The 17,075-nt window shown below is 47.9% G+C and overlaps 1 protein-coding gene across 1 annotated transcript in view; it reads right to left on the minus strand.

Moving 5' to 3' along the window:
* Nucleotides 1-16,426, minus strand: part of FBXW8 (F-box and WD repeat domain containing 8) — a 122,521-nt gene extending 106,095 nt beyond the window's left edge. Inside the window, exons 1-2 of the mRNA XM_030292469.1 lie at nucleotides 16,050-16,426; nucleotides 1,354-1,458 (exon numbers count right to left, since the gene is read on the minus strand). Coding sequence (XP_030148329.1) covers nucleotides 1,354-1,458; nucleotides 16,050-16,367 — 423 coding nt within the window. The 5' untranslated portion in view covers nucleotides 16,368-16,426. The remainder of the gene's footprint in view (nucleotides 1-1,353; nucleotides 1,459-16,049) is intronic.
* Nucleotides 16,427-17,075: the final 649 nt, after the last annotated feature.

Below are 17,075 nucleotides of genomic sequence, written 5' to 3' on the forward strand. Positions count from 1 at the left end.
TTCGTATCTAGGTAGAAAATTTTGATTAGGCAAACTGCTTCATAAAAAAATGGCATAAGCCAGAAACTTTTAAAATCGCCTTGTATTTTCTGTGACTTCACGGAAGTGCCAGAGTAGCAACCTCCAGAGTCTAAATCTGGTCACTAGAGTTTACACCTCTCAAGCTGCCGCGATGTTTTTAACTCCACGTTCTTGGTGCTTTGGGGTTTTGTTTGTTTGTTTGTTTTTTACATTTTTTAAAGTTTATTTATTTCAGTAATCTCTACACCTAACGTGGGGCTTGAACTCACAACCCCGACATCAAGAGTTGCATTCTCTTCCAACTGAGCCAGCCAGGCATCCCTGGATTTTTAGTACCACTCCATTTTACCTAGCTCTTTCTTTTAAAGGCGTAGACACGTATGTAAAATGCAGTCTAGAATCCAGGGGTAGGAAATGGTAGCCATTAGGCAAATTAATTCTTTGGGAGTTATGGACAACAGATACTCTTTCTCCTGGGAAATACAGTTATCCATGAAAGCCAAATGGTCAGCAATCATATATTTGTCTTTGGAGAAATTATACTCTTTGCCAAAAAGAGGTGAACAAGAGACCCAATTCAATGGCATAAACCTTTGCCTCTCCAAGTGTGGCCAAAGCCACACTGACATTACCCGGTTCGGAACGCAGAATTTGAGTCCCACTCCGGACCTCCTGAGTTGGCATTTGCATCTTATCAAGATCCCCTGTGATTCACGTACACAGTGAAGTGTGGCCCGGACGGTATCTGCCACCGTGCCACCCCACGGGCGTATGCCCCAGAAGGCAGGAGATGGGGACACCGATTTGCAATTCCCTCAGCGGGTGTCAGTTCTCAGGTGCCTCGCACCTCACTGAGTGGGATTCTAGTGTTTAAAGGGCAATTTGGACTCTACGCCTAAAACGCGACTTCACGGTTTTGTCCCCAGGCTGACCCTCAGCTCCCAACCTAACGACTGGCTTCATTTGACCAAGGGCTGGAGGCATCTCTGCATTAAAAACAGCGAGGACACGAACAGCTCAGGCTAGCTCGAGAAGCAGAGCACAAAGTCGTCGGTCACGATCACGCTGCCACAGGCCAACCCTACGGAGACTGCGGGGGAACAGAGCTCTTGAGCAGACAGTCACAAAGAGATAAACACCAACTGGAGATGTGAAGCAGAAGCCTTAGGTTCAGGGTTGCTTTCCTTCAATCCTTCAAGCAGAGTGGCTACTTGATTCCTTCCTTCTTTCAAGTCTGCAGTTCTGGGAAGTCACGTTCTGTTACCCAGGAGCTTCCTATACTTTTGTCTCGCGTGGAAGTAAACCTTGAACACCAGCTTAGTGGCTGCTTACCTGTGCACACCTTCCCAGGTCTTTCCTGTCCAGATACTGAAATATGTTGATTGCCAGTTCGTAAGGCAGCTGGATGTCAAAGAAGGGCACGTCATCCATCTCATTCTGAGGAGAAGAAAAGGGAAAGCAGCTTACAATTCGGAGGAATGAAAGTGCTCCTTTTGATGACAAGAGATATCGTGAGGTGGGAACGAGAGAGGTGCTGTCGTCCCGGGGGGAGCCACGCATTCTCACGACTCCACGGGGCAGTCACAGAACGGACTCACAACCGGATGGCCACGAGCCCACCCTCCTCACTCTTCACTTGTAAAATCCGCAAGGCCACTTCTCATAAGGCTTCACAAAGGAGAAGCAAGGGCGCCAGCTGACAACCTGGGGTGGGAGAGGCGGACGCCTCGGGCATCCGCGCACAGGCTGCGGGAAGCTCTTGGCCTCTAAGGGAAGCTGAGCAGTATGTAGCCAAGAAGGTGAGCTTTGAAATCGGAGGGGCCACCGGTCCCCCCAGGACAACTCTTACTTCACCCCCGCCCCCCGGAGGGCAGCGAGCACCCGCAGCCAGAGAAGCACTGACCGAGGTAGGTCATTAAGGGGCCCCCGTCAGGGGAGCAGGGCTATGAACGGGGGCGAGAAGTACACAAACGAAATGCTGCTCCTGAAGGAGGTGAGCACCGCCTCCCTTCCGCCGCTGGAGAGGCACAGGGTTTCCTAATGCACTCAGGGGCCCCCGCCGGTGAACCTGAGGGAGCCAGTGCAAACAATGCAGATCTTCGGTGTCATTTATTAATGTGGAGAAATGAGAGCTCGCCTGCCTTTGGATAAGCAATTAGGGATGAGGTAACAGGCTTTATTTGAGAGATAAGGCTGTCATGACGATCCTGGTAGCACAAAGGAACGGGAGGGTGAAACACAAAGAAAGCCAAGAGTATATGTGTTCCTCTCTGCCTGTTCCCAAATCCACCTGCTGAAGTTCACTTTTGTATGTATTTCTGCACAGCTAGGGAAAGCAGGCTGTTGGTCTCAATGGAACTTAATAAAATTCATTTTTTTTTTAACGTTTTATTTTTTTATTTTTGGGACATAGAGAGACAGAGCATGAATGGGGGAGGGGCAGAGAGAGAGGGAGACACAGAACCGGAAACAGGCTCCAGGCTCTGAGCCATCAGCCCAGAGCCCGACGCGGGGCTCAAACTCATGGACCGCGAGATCGTGACCTGGCTGAAGTCGGACGCTTAACCGACTGCGCCACCCAGGCGCCCCAATAAAATTCATTTTTAATAAGCTCTGGCTGACATCAGTGACTTGTAGGTTGCCAGCGAATTCGTAATTCACCCAACACAACGGTCCTATACTGCAAGCTACAGTCTGAAAGCTGAAAGTCATCTCGGCATTTTTAAGGGAACGTGAGCACTGATTTAGACCCGACCAAGATCCAGGGTAAAGATTTTTCTGGATCATGTTTCCATTCATCTAGGAGTCTCAGAGCTAAAAGATAACGTGAAGGCCTAAGAAGGAAATGTGTTGACTTTGCAACAACAGTGCAAGGCTGAGTACGAGGCCAAAAAGGAGCTCTGGAGGGAACAGAGCAAGAGCTGACAGTTCTCTGGGGGCAAAGACAGGGCAGAATGTGAAACCGGCAGAGAGATGTTGGCCATACAGGGGGAGACGGAAAAACAAAACGGGAAAAAATCTGCAAGTGTAATCAGCAGGCGAAGGGGTCCCGCCTAAAAACATAACGGCAAGTCATTAGTCTGATGTCAGGCTAGGTCCCCTCTTACAGCTAGTCGGCTTCATTTGTGAGGAGAAGAGGCAGCTCTCTCTCACTTGCCCCAGATACAACTGGAGACTCCTTCACACAACCCGGTGGGGGGCGGGGGGGGTCACCCACTGCCAGCTGAGCAAAGCCACACACGAGCCAGCCTGTCATTTGTGACCCTGGAGTTCCCCCTGCTTTCTCTTGGATTACTGGACCATGATAAGGTGAAGGAGCCTACTTTACCTCCTTGGTAGAGAAACAAGGGAAAAATGCTTATCCTTCCTTAACCTCATACGAGAAGGAGGAAGGCCAACACAAGCCTGCACTCGTGCAAAGTGAACTCCTGTTGAGCTTTTCACAGTTAGAGATGCCAGGCATCACTTTCTTCCATCGGTCCCCCCTTCGGGACTATCAACTGCTTTCTGGATGTGACACTACCGTAATGAAGCAGGACAAATCGCCTTTGTTTTTAGTTATCCTAGGACAGAAAATCACACTTCTGGTGGCAGGAGGCTTCCCCCCTCTTCTGCTCACTGAGATGGCCAATCCTCCCTCCTCCCGGAGAACGGCGCCTCTGCCCTGCCGCCTTCCTCCTTGATCCCAACCACGGTGACCTCTGGGATGGAGGTTCAGGACCAAGAGTCAAACTGATAACCTTGGTTCTGCCAGCTGAGTAACCACGTGACTACGCTAAATACATCTGAGCCTCGGCTTCGTCTCTAAAGCAGAATGTACCTACTTGGGAGAGTTACACAGGAAGGGTGTGGGCGGGCCAAGTACCAGAGCAAAGCATACAATACCTGATTAATACTGCCATCTTCCTTCCTGGAGTGGCACCCCAGCTCTCTTCTTCCCCTTCAACAAGTATTGGCTGATTAGGTCCACATTCCATGGGGCTCCTCTACGTGCTGTTTACACAGAAAAGCGGTCTCCCCCTGTCCTACCAGAAGCAAAGGACAGCTGGCGACAGTGGAGAGGGGAAGGCACGTGGACACGAAGTTATTCAGGAGTCTGAACGATGGGAGTGTCCAGAGAAACTTTCCAAGAGAATCACCAATTTTAAAAGGTTATACCACGGTAATAACCAAAGAAGGATCTGCTCTAGTGCACAGTGGAAGACAACAGTGTAGCCACCACCGAGAGCAGATGACCAGTCAGGGGTGTAATGTCCCTCACGCCAACAAATTAGCTGAGATGCCATGCTGGTCTCACTGTTAATGTACCAGTGATGATGCGTCTTGAGAACTGAACTTCACAGCAATGAATTATAATTATGTAAACACAAACATTACAAAGCCACACTTCTTAAAAATCACTGTGCCCCGAGAATTACAATGTCTAAACTCCAAAAGGACTGTCAACCCTCAACAGATCAGATTCCAGACTCATGTGAACAACCCTCCCTGTTGCTACCACTGGTTGGGGAATGGCAGGGAAGGAAAGAAACCGATGTGCTAAAGGCAGGTCCACCTCTCAAGACCTACGGAGACCCGCAAGGTCAGGAGATCGAAGGCTGAAGTTTCAGGCTGCACACTTGGCATCTTTTTGGCAAGATATTTTTATCACCAGTCCGTGTAGTGGATGCTGCAGGGGTCACTCAGACTCTACCTGTGGGTCCCTAACACCCATTCCCCCAGATGGGCACAATGCTTCCTGCTCATGGCTCCCCTTCCTAGGCGCCGCCCTTGGTCAAACAAGCTGCCTTGTCCAAGGCTACATCCCCTCCTGGAGCCCACATCCAGTGACCAGTCAATACCTAGGGACAAAGGCTTGGCCCCCTTGCCTCAGTTCGGGACTTCTGGGAAAGGCCAACCTGCTCAACTGCCTGCCCGCAGATCTCCAACCCAGAATCTGTCTCCCGAAAAATCCAACCTGTTTTCCCAAAGCAGCAGATGTGATCCAGGACAGTCCTGTACTGAGCACATTCCCAAAGGCTCTGCTGCACAACTGTGGAGACAGGAGCCTAGCTAACCCACTTCCCTTTCCTCCACTCGAGGAAGTGGAATGAAGTTATAGGGACATTATGACACCCAAAAGACAAAACAATCCAGAGTAGATTCAAGGTTAAATAAGTCACTCATAACTGTCGCTTTGTTATCAGTAACCCATCACTTGGGAAACACCTTACCAAAGATTGAGAGTTAGAAGCATGTTTGACCCTGTGGTTGAAAACGCAATTCTCTTATAGGGATCCAGGATTTGACAAGGATGTAGAGCCACATCCTGGACAGAGGTACTAGCCCACTAACTACACACAACCTACCAGGACTTAAGCACTCCCATCTGGCACTTCCCACAGTTTAGAAACAGAAGTAAAAAACACCATTTGCTACCAGTATGCAGAGAAATACCTTATAATATAAAGGATGCTAGGAGATTTCCACCTAGGCCTTTCTGAAACACACAGCCATCTGAAAAGTTATAGGCCACATGAACCAATTTTGTATCTGTATGAACTTTCAAACATGGAAAGGGACAAGTTGACGTTTCAGAAACAGAGATATCCCAAGAAAGAAGAGGTTAAAGACACTGGAAATATTAACGTGGAAAACTGGTCACATTACAAAAAGGGCCATAGGACTACAATGTTTAGAATCACTTGCCATTAATTTTATAGCCCAAGCAACGTGACAATGGCAATAATGCTACAGAAAACTAATATATCGATGTATTAACATGGTTTCAAATTTGAGGAAAAACATCATGTGGATAAAACACAACTGGGCTTTTAACTCTTTATGGCTCAAATATTGATTCTTAACCACTATGGTGACTCTTGTCCTGTATTACATATCAAGACCATCTGTGGAGTTAAAAAAAAAAAAATGCCCCAAATTGCCTATTACTCCAAATTTCCAGGGGTGAGGCTCGAGTAGCTCTTCCTCAGGGATCCTCATGCACACTAGAAGTTGAGAACCACAACCCTAAATCATAGGTGGATTAAAAACAATCCTTTCCCACTCAAGAAAAAAAAAAAAAAAAGAAAGAAAGAAAGAAAAGAAAAGAAAACCCACACAAACCCCACAAAGGGCTCATGTTACTTTGTTAATTCAAAGTCAGTGAACAGTAGATTTTCCCAAAGTCTACTGGACTTCCTCCAAAAATGCTAAAAGAAATTGCAAACAGATCCATCCCCGGGGAGGCTGATTTGTACTCCTATGTGCTAATGTAAGACTAATTCTGTAAATGGATTGGTTTTGTGCCTTACTGTTAGAAATTTAATCTGTCTTCTCTGGTTTAGAAGAAGAAGGGGTAATTATTAAGAGCCAAAATCAGTGAGAAGTGAAGAAACGGACTCCACGTTTGTCCCCAGTGGACATCTCCAGGGCAAACAGAACACTCCAGATCTCTCTAGGTGGTGTCCAAAGGAACAGAGAAGAACACCTCAGACACACAACGGACATAGTAGTATTTCTGCTCCATCTGTGGCTGACAAGACACTTTTCTAAAGGAATTTCTCTCCATTCTCTGCCTCCTGCAAACGTGGAGTACGGCAGGACCACACAATCCCAACCAGAACAGAGGAGTGCTGGGTTCACCCGGGTCTTCTTCCAAAAAAAGAAACAGGGTCTGAAACACCGTCCAGATAAACAGGCATTTGTTCACAATCCCACAGTGGTCTTGAAATACAAATTCTTATTCGTACAAAAAAAAAAAAAAAAAAAATGCCCAAAGTACACCAAATAAATGTTAGCAGCAGTAGTCGCCTTTGAGCAACGGCATTACAGGATTTGTTTTCTTCTTCTTCTGAAATCCCCAAGTATTTTTACAATAAGTTTGTGATATTTTCGCAGACACAGCAAAGCAACACACTTTTGAAACAAGGTGCTCGGTGTTCAAAACACTATCTGGAATCAGGGCCATCCCAGGTGCTGGTGGCAAATGTGTTAAAAAAGGATGTCTACACTCATACGGCTCAAATCGTTGAGAGAGAGAGGTCATCGTCCCATGGAACAGCATCAAAACAGGCGACTACAAAAGGCAACATAAACGGTCCCCGAAGGTATTCCAAAGTTCATTAGGAAGTCAGCTATTTAGAACTTGAGAAGCATTTCTCCAAAGAAGCCAGGCAAGGAGTGGTTAAGCTCCAGAACAGTCCACAAAAAGCCAAGTTATCTCTTCACATTTAACCTAATCCCCGTGCCTCTCGAGGAGAAAGGGCAAAAAATGTTTAGGTTTCTGCCGACTGCATGCGTGGCGACAGAAACGTAACACTGCACGGTCTAAGCGGCACGCTGCCTTGCACAGAGCAGACACACGACTAAGGTCCGAGGGACTTTTTTTTTTTTTTAAACAGGCTTTCCAACTTCAAGGACAATTCTCATTCACCACCTACTGGTAGGATTCGGCTGGGCACTCTGGCAAGGGACGGAGGCAGAAAATGCCAATCTGAAGGACCGGGAGCGAGTGCTTGGCGTGGCAGCAAAAGAAGCCGGTGGGAGGCAAGAGAGGCGGGAGCTCTGCCTTCAAAGTCGCAGTTTAAACTGGGATCTGGGGCGCCTGGGTGGCTCAGTCGGTTAAGCATCGGACTCTAGATCTCGGCTCAGGTCATGATCTCAACAGTTTGTGAATTTGAGCATCGCATCCGGCCCTGCATGCTGGGCATGGAGCCTGTTTGGGATTCTCGCTCTCTCGCCCTCTCGCCCTCTCTGCCCCTCCCCTGCTCACTCTCACTCTCTTAAAATAAATATGAATTTAAAAAAAAAATTAAATAAACCGGGATCGGAGCTTAAGGACCCAGAAAGGAGGTAAGACAGGTGAAGGGGCAGCTCCCTAGTCAGAAACTTGGACCAGTGTGCACATGGATTCATTTGTGAGAAGAGCAAATAGTTGGTTTCATGACAAGTGTCCTAACCACTCCAAGGACGTTCCTACCATCAGCATTGGCTATATAATCTGTGGAGCCCCACGTAAAACAAAACAGGGGAGGCCCTTGTTGGAAAAGGATTAAAAAAATAAAAAATAACATCCTTAAAGTTTATTTAGAGAGAGAGAGAGAATGAGCTGGGGAAGGGCAGAGAGAGAGAGAGACAGAGAGAGAGGGAGATGAAGACAGAAGATCCGAGGCTGGCTCTATATGCGGGGCTCAAACTCATGAACCAGGAGATCATGACCTCAGCCAAAGTCAGACACTTAACCAACTGAGCCACCCAAGTGCCCCAAAAAAGATTAAGAATTTTAAATTCCATAGGTCACACAGGCCACAAGGCCAGCCGACCTTGGCCACCACAAAACCTCCACATTTGCTGTTCTCTGCCGAGAATCCCCTCCCCCAGATCTCGTCACGCTTGCTTCCTCATCTCCTTCCACGAAGTGTGAGTCTTCAGGAAGGCCTTCTTGAACAGTGCTATTTAAAATTATAGCCTCTCTCCCAAAGCTTACACACTCGGTTCCTCCTACTTGTTTAATTTTTCTCCAGACCATTATCTGACAATTATTTGTTCACTGTCTACCTCCCTCCAGAACGTAGTTGTATAAGGTATGGATCTTTTCGGTCTTGTTCGTGGCTGTATCTTCCATGCCTAGAACAGTGCCTGGTACTAAGAAGCCACTTAATAAATATTTGTGGAATGAATGAATAAAGCCCAAGCTGCTTCCACCAGCAGAATCTTCCAATGAAGAGATGGCCTACGTTACAAGTTGTTCTGGTATGCACAGAGGCCATTTCAAAGGGTGCCCAAGCAGAGACCTCCTAATCCATAACAGGAAAAAAAAATGAATCGCATGGATAGTAAGAACTTTTCCACTGAGGGAACGAAGAAGGAAGGGAAATCTGGGCTGGAGAGATCAGAGAAGAGTTAATGCAAGAGACAGAACCCAAGGTGAACATTAAAGAGAAGACAGAAGGCACCAAAGAGGAAGGGAAGCTGTCCCAGCTAAGCCATGTCAGGAGTTTACATCCGATTGTTTGCCTCAGTGCCGATTAGCAACTTTCCTCACTCATTGCTAACTTAAAAGCAGAAGGAAGCTAAGCCATCAAACTGATCTTGCTGACAGCAGAGCTGTAGGTTCTGACAAACCACATACTGACATGGTGAACAATACAGATCAGCCAGCACTATTAAAACTTTATCAGGCCTGAAAACTCCAATCTTAACTTGAAGAACATTTGAACGTTCCCAGGGGTTCTAACAACCCTAGAGCCTCTCTGTAACACTGCTGTTGGGAGCAGGAATTCTGCCCATGTTATTTCAATGCAACAAATGTAGTTGGGGCCCCTACTGCACGGAGTACTAGAGGTGAGGGGACAGGAGTAAGACAGGAGGCCCTGCCCTCCAGGGACTCCCAATCCGAGGAGGAGGGCGGCAGGGGCTGATCGGTGAGAAGTCTTAGCAAAGAGGAAGTGAGCAGAGTGAACTCTCCTGCAATAGTAATGATATTAATAGGACCAGCTTTGGGGTGCCTGGGTGGCTCAAAGTCGGTTAAGTGTCCGACTTTGGCTCAGGTCATGATCTCGCGGTTTGTGAGTTCGAGCCCTGCATGGGGCTCTGTGCTGACATCTCAGAGCCTGGAACCTGCCTCAGACACTGTGTCTTCCTCTCTCTCTGCCCCTCCCCTGCTCATGCTCTCTCTCTCAAAAATAAACAAACATTAAAAAAAAAATTTTAAATAACAGGACCAGCTTGAATTTGTTGGCTGCTCACTGCATGCCAGGCTTTGTGCTAGAACATTCCAGGTTTTGTTTCACAGTCTCTTCACAAGACAGACATTAGCATCATCCTCATTTGATAAGTAAGGCAGGGTAAGTTAACCTGTCCAACGTCAAACAGGCAGTTAGCAGAGTCTGAATTTGAACTTGGGTCTGCCTGACTCCGGAGCCTAGACCCGTAACCAGGCCTATAGCTTTCATTAATGCCATGCTTTCAGTTAAAAGAAGCAAGACTACGGGCTTCTTGGGTCAGAGACTGTGTCCATTCTGTTTAGTATTGATTCCCCAGCCCCCAGGTGATCAATAAATACGTTTGGCGATTAGAAAACACAAACATTCTCATAGTTAGGGCTGTTCCAAACCCCACCTAAGATGGATATCTGTTGTCTCTGCTGTTTCCTGCCCAGTATTCACTCCCTCTTCTCTTAGGAAACCACCTGACGGCCACACTTGGACTACATGGTTCAGTGAGGCTGACCCCTCCGCCCTGATCATCAGGAGTGGGCAGTGGACACAAGCCTGGCCAACTTGAGCCCGTGACCGGCCTGAGGATGAACACATGATCCAGTCTGGACCAATGGGAATTTAAGTTCGTAACTTCTGCAGAAAACAGATGCTCCCTTTCTCCTGTTAGAAGCAAACAGAAGGTAAGACTGGAGCTGCTGGCAGTCATTTTATTTCCAGGAGGGGAGAATCTTCCTGTGAATAGAGACAAAAAGAGGGGGCGCCTGGGTGACTCAGTCGGTTACGTGTATGGCTCTTGATTTCAGTTCAGGTCATGATCTCACAGTTGTGAGATGGAGCCCTGTGGAGGGCTCCACGCTCAGGGTGGAGTCTGCTTGGGATTCTCTCTCTCTCTCCCTTTCTGCCCCTCTCCCACACTCACGCACTCTTTCTCTCTAAATAAGTAAACAAACAAACAAAAAAGGAAAGCAGGACCGCAGAGATTTCCAGGTGCATTATCTAAGCACCCAGACCAACCACCACCACCTGGAATTTTCAGTTATTTGAGTCAAGAGATTCCAGTTTGGGTTTCTGAAGCCACTTTGAGTTTGGCGCTGATTTCTTGTGGCTCCAAGCCGGACGTATCACCTGAACAGAAACAGGACCAAGCAACTGGACATCACAGATTCCAAGAAAGAAGCAAACTTGCAATTTTGCTCAAGTGCCCCATGACCATGGAGAAGCTGGAGGTAACGGAGAGAGAAATGGAAGAAAAAAAGAGTGCCTACTGCCTCTGAAATTCTGTCCAGGGCCGTAGCATTTCTTTCACCAGTTAAAAAACCCTATACTAAAAAGACAGTCCAGATGTTCCCATTCATCACCTAAAAGCACATGGCTTCTCAGGGCCGTTACTTAAAGCTTCAGAAGCGAAGATGCGGCTCAGGAGGACTCACTTCTCACTTTTTAGCTCAGCTGTGCTTGTCCGTCGAAGGTCTGGCCGACACCCAGCCCGACACCGTCAGGCAGTGCTGTTTGCCTAATTCCTCCGAAGGCAAAGACTTACTAGCTGGCTCTCACTCCAGTGAGGATACTGAGAACTCTGAAGTGAAAGAGGCTGCGTCAGGTGAGGTACGGCAGGGTGGGCTGGCACGACAGAGCGCACCAAAGGTGGCGGGGCAGTGCCCCGAGAGAGGGGGTGTGAGGAGGTGGCACCGGATTGTTCCTTCTCTTTCACGTCAACTGGATCAACCTGTCAGTTTCTGTGGCGTCTCAAACGGAACTAAATCTTCCTTTTCAGGAGTCAGGCATGGATCAAATAAGGATTCTTTGGAAAATAAAGGCAAAGATCACAAACTCCTAACCCAAGGCAGACCTGGCCCACAGGTTTCATTTAACCCACAGTGTTAGTACTTAAAATTTTTTTGTATTCCTTACCAACAATTACAAACAGGAAGAATCTGAGTGATAGAGGGCATTAATGGCCTCTGCTTCATTCATTCCTCCCTGTATCCAGGCACCGGGTGACTCCACGTGAACTCCAGACATGGCCATACGGCTTGCTCTGGCCAACGTGACAATAACAAGGATGACCTGGCCAGAGACTTTGAAAGCACTTGGGCATTACAACGTGCCCTCCTCTTGCTCTAAGAACTCTGAGAAGGCCCACCCAGGGCTCACCTGTTGGATGATGAGACCTATAACGAATGCACACGTACTCAACAACTAGCCAGCCCCCCAAAGCGAAGCCACCTGGCTAACCAGCAGCTAACCTTAGACATCTGAGTGAACCCACCCATGCCCGGCCCAAACTGCCACTTTGCAAAATGGTGAGCTAAATACTGGTGTGTGTTTTGGGTTTTGTTTTTTTTTTTAATGCTCTGTGATTTTTTTAAATTTTTATTTATTTTTGAGAGAGAGAGGAAGCAGGGGAGGAGCAGAGAGAGAGAGAGAGAGAGAGAGAGAGAGAGAGAATTCTCTCACTGTTAGCACAGAGCCCGATACGGGGCTCGCTCTCACAAACCGTGAGTCCATGACCTGAGTCAAAATCAAGAGTTGCACACTCAACCCACTGAGCCACCCAGGTGCCCCGAGCTAAATACCCGTGTTTTAGGCCAAACTCTTGGGTGTTTGTTGTGTTGCAAAAACGGACAGAGTCCACATAAAAATAAACATTCCCAATTACAAAAGTCTGAAGGCGGCCACACTGGGACCACATTCCCACAAGGAAACAACCAGTTGACATGGGCAGTGGCTCCCACCTTTAGCCCAGCTACAGTGTGTATTCCCCAAATTGTCACTTTCTCATCTCACTCACGTGGAGGTCAAGTTCAGTTGCCATACATCATCTCAGTTAGATGCGGTTATATTTATGGCAAAGAAGAAAGTGAAATACCATAATCTACACACTTATTATCAAGTAGGAAAACCACTGTAACTACCTTGGAAAATTGTTTGCCAGTGGCTACTAAGGCTGAACATCTGCATACCTATGACCCAGCAATTCCACGATTAGGTGTGTACCCAAGAAAAATGGGTACACACATTCCAAAAGATATGCAAAGCATTCACAGCACTACTCCCAACAGTCCCAAACTGGCTGTTGAACTACTTATCAAGAATGCCCGGGGCGCCTGGGTGGCGCAGTCGGTTAGGCGTCCGACTTCAGCCAGGTCACGATCTCGCGGTCCGGGAGTTCGAGCCCCGCGTCAGGCTCTGGGCGGATGGCTCGGAGCCTGGAGCCTGTTTCCGATTCTGTGTCTCCCTCTCTCTCTGCCCCTCCCCCGTTCATGCTCTGTCTCTCTCTGTCCCAAAAATAAATAAACGTTGAAAAAAAAAAAAAAATTAAAAAAAAAAAAAGAATGCCCATCAACAGAATAAAACAGGACATGTTCATAGGGATGAATCTCACACATGATGCTACGTGCTAGAACCAGACACAGGAGATGTAGGATTCTACTTACAATTCAAAAACAGACAAAATTAAAATAAAGTGTTAGAAGTCAGGTGAGAGTGAAAGAAGAGAACACGTTGGGGGTTCTGACGAGCTGATAATGCTGTTCTGAAATCTGGGTGCTGTTTACATGGATGTGTACGCCCGTGATAACTCACCAACTTGTACATTTATGATTTTATGCAGGGTTTGATTTAAAGAAAAAAACATTTAATGATTTAGAGAGAGAGCACGTATGATGGAGGGGAGGGGCAGAGAGAGAAAGTGGAGAGAGAGGATCCCAAGCAGGCTCCGCACTGTCAGCACAGAGCACGATGCTGGGCACGACCTCACGGCTATGATGAGTCAGTCGTGAGATTGAGATATCAAATGCTTAACCAACTGAGTCACCTAGGCGCCCCTGAAAAAACTTTCAAAAGGAGAAAAACAAGACCAAGACGAGGACGAGGCTTTGAAAAAACATTTAAGTATTTTTTAGGGATATCATGAAAGTCATTTCTACACGGTCATGTTTAATATTTAATGTGACAAAAAGAATGATAGCCATCATGGGATGTCTGGCTGGCTCAACTGGTGGAACATGTGACTCTTGGTCTTGGGGTTGTGAGTTTGAGCCCCAAGTTGGGTATACAGAGTAGATAAATTAAAGAAAAAGAAAAAAAAAAGCTAGCCATCATGAATGGAAGCATTACAGTTGTATGACTGGAACCTCGAAAAGATACCTAACAAGACACCCGATGAACTAGGAAAAAGGATGGAATGAGCCATACCTAGGCTACCTCACTCCTTTGCATTATCTGCTTGACCTCTGGTCTTTGGGGCTTACAACTACTGATCTAGGAATCGAAGCCTTTTCTATAAAGGTTACCATCATTTCTCACATTAAGATAGAGTGGGTTGACTGCCCCTGAAAATCAATTACTTAATGCTCATCTGTCAAATGGGGCTAATAATAGCCACGGAAGAGGGTTGTTGGGAGAACTGAAGAAGGTCTTTAAACCCTTAAAGCAGTACCAAGGAGAAAGCGAGTAATTTTATTTATAGTATTTTAAAGTACTTAAAAAAAAAAAAAGCACCCTGAAGGTTGCATGTTCGTAGGATGTAGAGCCCAGCAGTACCTGATGTGGGGATTCTGGCGACAGAGGAGATCATGGGCATGCATTCCAGGGCAGGCTTTTTTTTTTTTTTTTAAATAAACTCCGATGCCAGTACGCCCCTGGGATCCTACAGTAGGCAGCCCCCCTCCATTTCTAGAACACTTCATTTAGGGCTCCACTATTTTTCATATCAATGCCTATCCCTCAGAAGTATTAGGGCTAGAAAGCCTTTAAGAGTCAAGGCAGTAAACCAAAAGAAACTGTGCAGCAGAGAACAAGGTCTCAAAATTGCCTGACCATCTCAAACATCACATTTCTAGAAGCCTCCTCTGGATATTGATTAGGCAGGTCTAGGTACAGACCAGAACCTGTCTTTTAATAAAGCAAAGGGGATTCCTACACTCAGTCAGGTTTGCAAAACTCCTAGCTGGTGAAATTTAGAGTCCAAGAGACCTGGATTCAAATTTAATCCCCAGAATTTATCATCCAGGTATCCCTGGAACAGTTACACAAAACGTTTTTGAACATCCTCATTCATAAAAGGAGACTAACAACAGGTACTTCCCAGGATTCTTATGAAGCCTGAAGACACTGCCACATTCAGTAGGTTGGATTTTAACTGGCAGGCCCCCAACCGTGCCTCGGTCCTAACAATCCACTTTCCTGTTTCTCTCTACCTCCATGAGCTGGTCTTGCCTTAGTCTACAAATCTATTTCCCAGGGAATAACTTCTGCATAGATCTGGACTGGCCTGACCAACTTATCTGGTGCTAAACCACCCTACCAAGGCATTCAAAGATTATTTTTACATCTGCCAGACTTCCTTAGTGATGACCCACTTCTTATAGAAGCAGAAGTGACGCCAGCAAGAATTTTCATATATACGAGAATTGTTCACATTAAAGGAGAGCTTGTAACTCACATAACATACACACACACACACACACACACAGCTTCTCTCAACTTAGAGACAGGCAGAGCACAGGACCAGAAACTTGGTGAAAACCCCAATAGCTATTAATGTTATTTGAACAGAACTGTTAAATAAACCATTTTTTCTCAAAACAGCTTTTGCCAATTACACAATTACTCTAAACTGGGAGGCTGTGGAAGGCTTAAGCCTAATTTAAGTTGAACCACTAAAACCTGCTGTATTGCCGTAACCCTTAACCATGGATGTGTTTCAGGTGGTCCTGACCATGCCAACTTCGTAAAGGGGGCCTTCTTTAGGGGAGAGAGGGTCCCCAGCTTCTCTGCAGATCCTCCGAAAGGATCCACGTGCACAAAAGGAGAAAGAACCTCCATGCCAATGGTAGTGCCGAAAGGATTTTTCCTTTCCTGCTTTATGAATACATGTGCAATTGGGAAAAAATGAATAATACGAATATTCTACAGAATAAAAACAATTGCTTCCTAACCGTCCTGAGACCGCTTGCCTCCCTAAAGGCAACCCTTAAGTTACAGGAGTTCTTGAAGAGCAGGAGTTCGCCAGCTGATACTGACACTGTGGGCTGGATCGTTTTCTTCTGGGCGCTGTCTATACACGGCAGGATGTTCGGTAGTATCCCTGACTTCTGCCCATTAGATTTACGATAGCAACGCCCCCAACCCAGTAGTGGTATCCAAAAAAGGTCTGCAGACACTACTACCAAGATGGGAAAACAAGGTCACCCAGGGTGGAAACTACCACTTCCAGAGATACTCTATGCATGCACAGACCCCGGGTGGCACACTTTACATTTCGTTGCAGGGGTGTGTGGCTGGGGCAGGCCCGGACCTCGGCAGGAGGCTGAAGCCACTCACCAGGTCTCGGATGAGCTGGTCCACCAGCTGCTCCCCGCCCCCCGCGGCCTCGCGGGCCGGAGGGGAGCGGGAGCGGCTCGCCGCGTCCTGCCTCTCGGCCCGGGTCGCCCGCGGAGCCGGGGGCCGCCCCGCGCCCTCCAGGAGGCCCTGGGCCAGCGCCAGGTACCCCGAGGCCTGCTCGCCGCGCCCCAGAGCCACTTCGGGCCGCCGCGGCCGCCGCTCTGCAGTCTCGGGCCGCCGCCGCTTCCTGAGCGCCTGGGCCTGCGCCAGCTCCTCCTGCCAGCGCCGGCGGAACTCGTCCAGGCTGTGGTCGTCCATCGCCGCCGCCGCCGCTCCCCGCCCTCCGCGTCGCTCTCGGCCGCCGGCTGCCACGGGACAGTCCCTCCGCGGGAAGTGTCCGCCGCGGCCGGAAACCCGCGCCGCCGCCGCACCCGAGTTCCGGGTGGGCGGCCCCGCCCCCGGCGCGCCCCTCGAACGGTCCCCGGCGGAGGTGGCTCGCGCTGCCCCAGGCCGAGGCCAGAGGCGGGACCCGGGCGCCCAGCCTCTCCGCTTCCCGCCTGGCGCCTTTGTCAAGCACGGACTTGACCCCAAGCACCGTTTCTTCATTCATCGAACATGCAATTGAGCAACTACTAGATGCCAGGAGCTGAGGATTCGGCATTTAAATCCTAAAACCCTGCAATATCCCTCCCCTCTTGGGGTTTCAAGTTGGGGGGGTAAGAGGGGGGAGGAGACCTTCCACAAATGAACAGGAAGGTTTGAATCAGTGGTAACTGTTAAGGAAATAAAGGAAAAATGAGGCACAGGGTGGGGATGGGGGCGGTTGACTTTACAGGGATGTTCAGGGAGGGCATCTCAGAGATGTCATCTGCACTAAGAGCTAAATGAGAAGAGAAACCAGCCCTGGGAAGATCTAAGAGACATTTCCAGAAGGAACTACAAGGGAGATAGGAAAGGAAGGCACATACAATCGCATTCCATCTTCCAAATGCTTTGTAACTGCTGTTTCCTTCTCCGGGAATTTTG

This window comes from Lynx canadensis, chromosome D3 (assembly GCF_007474595.2).
Source record: "Lynx canadensis isolate LIC74 chromosome D3, mLynCan4.pri.v2, whole genome shotgun sequence".
Classification (NCBI taxonomy): Eukaryota; Metazoa; Chordata; class Mammalia; order Carnivora; family Felidae; genus Lynx; species Lynx canadensis.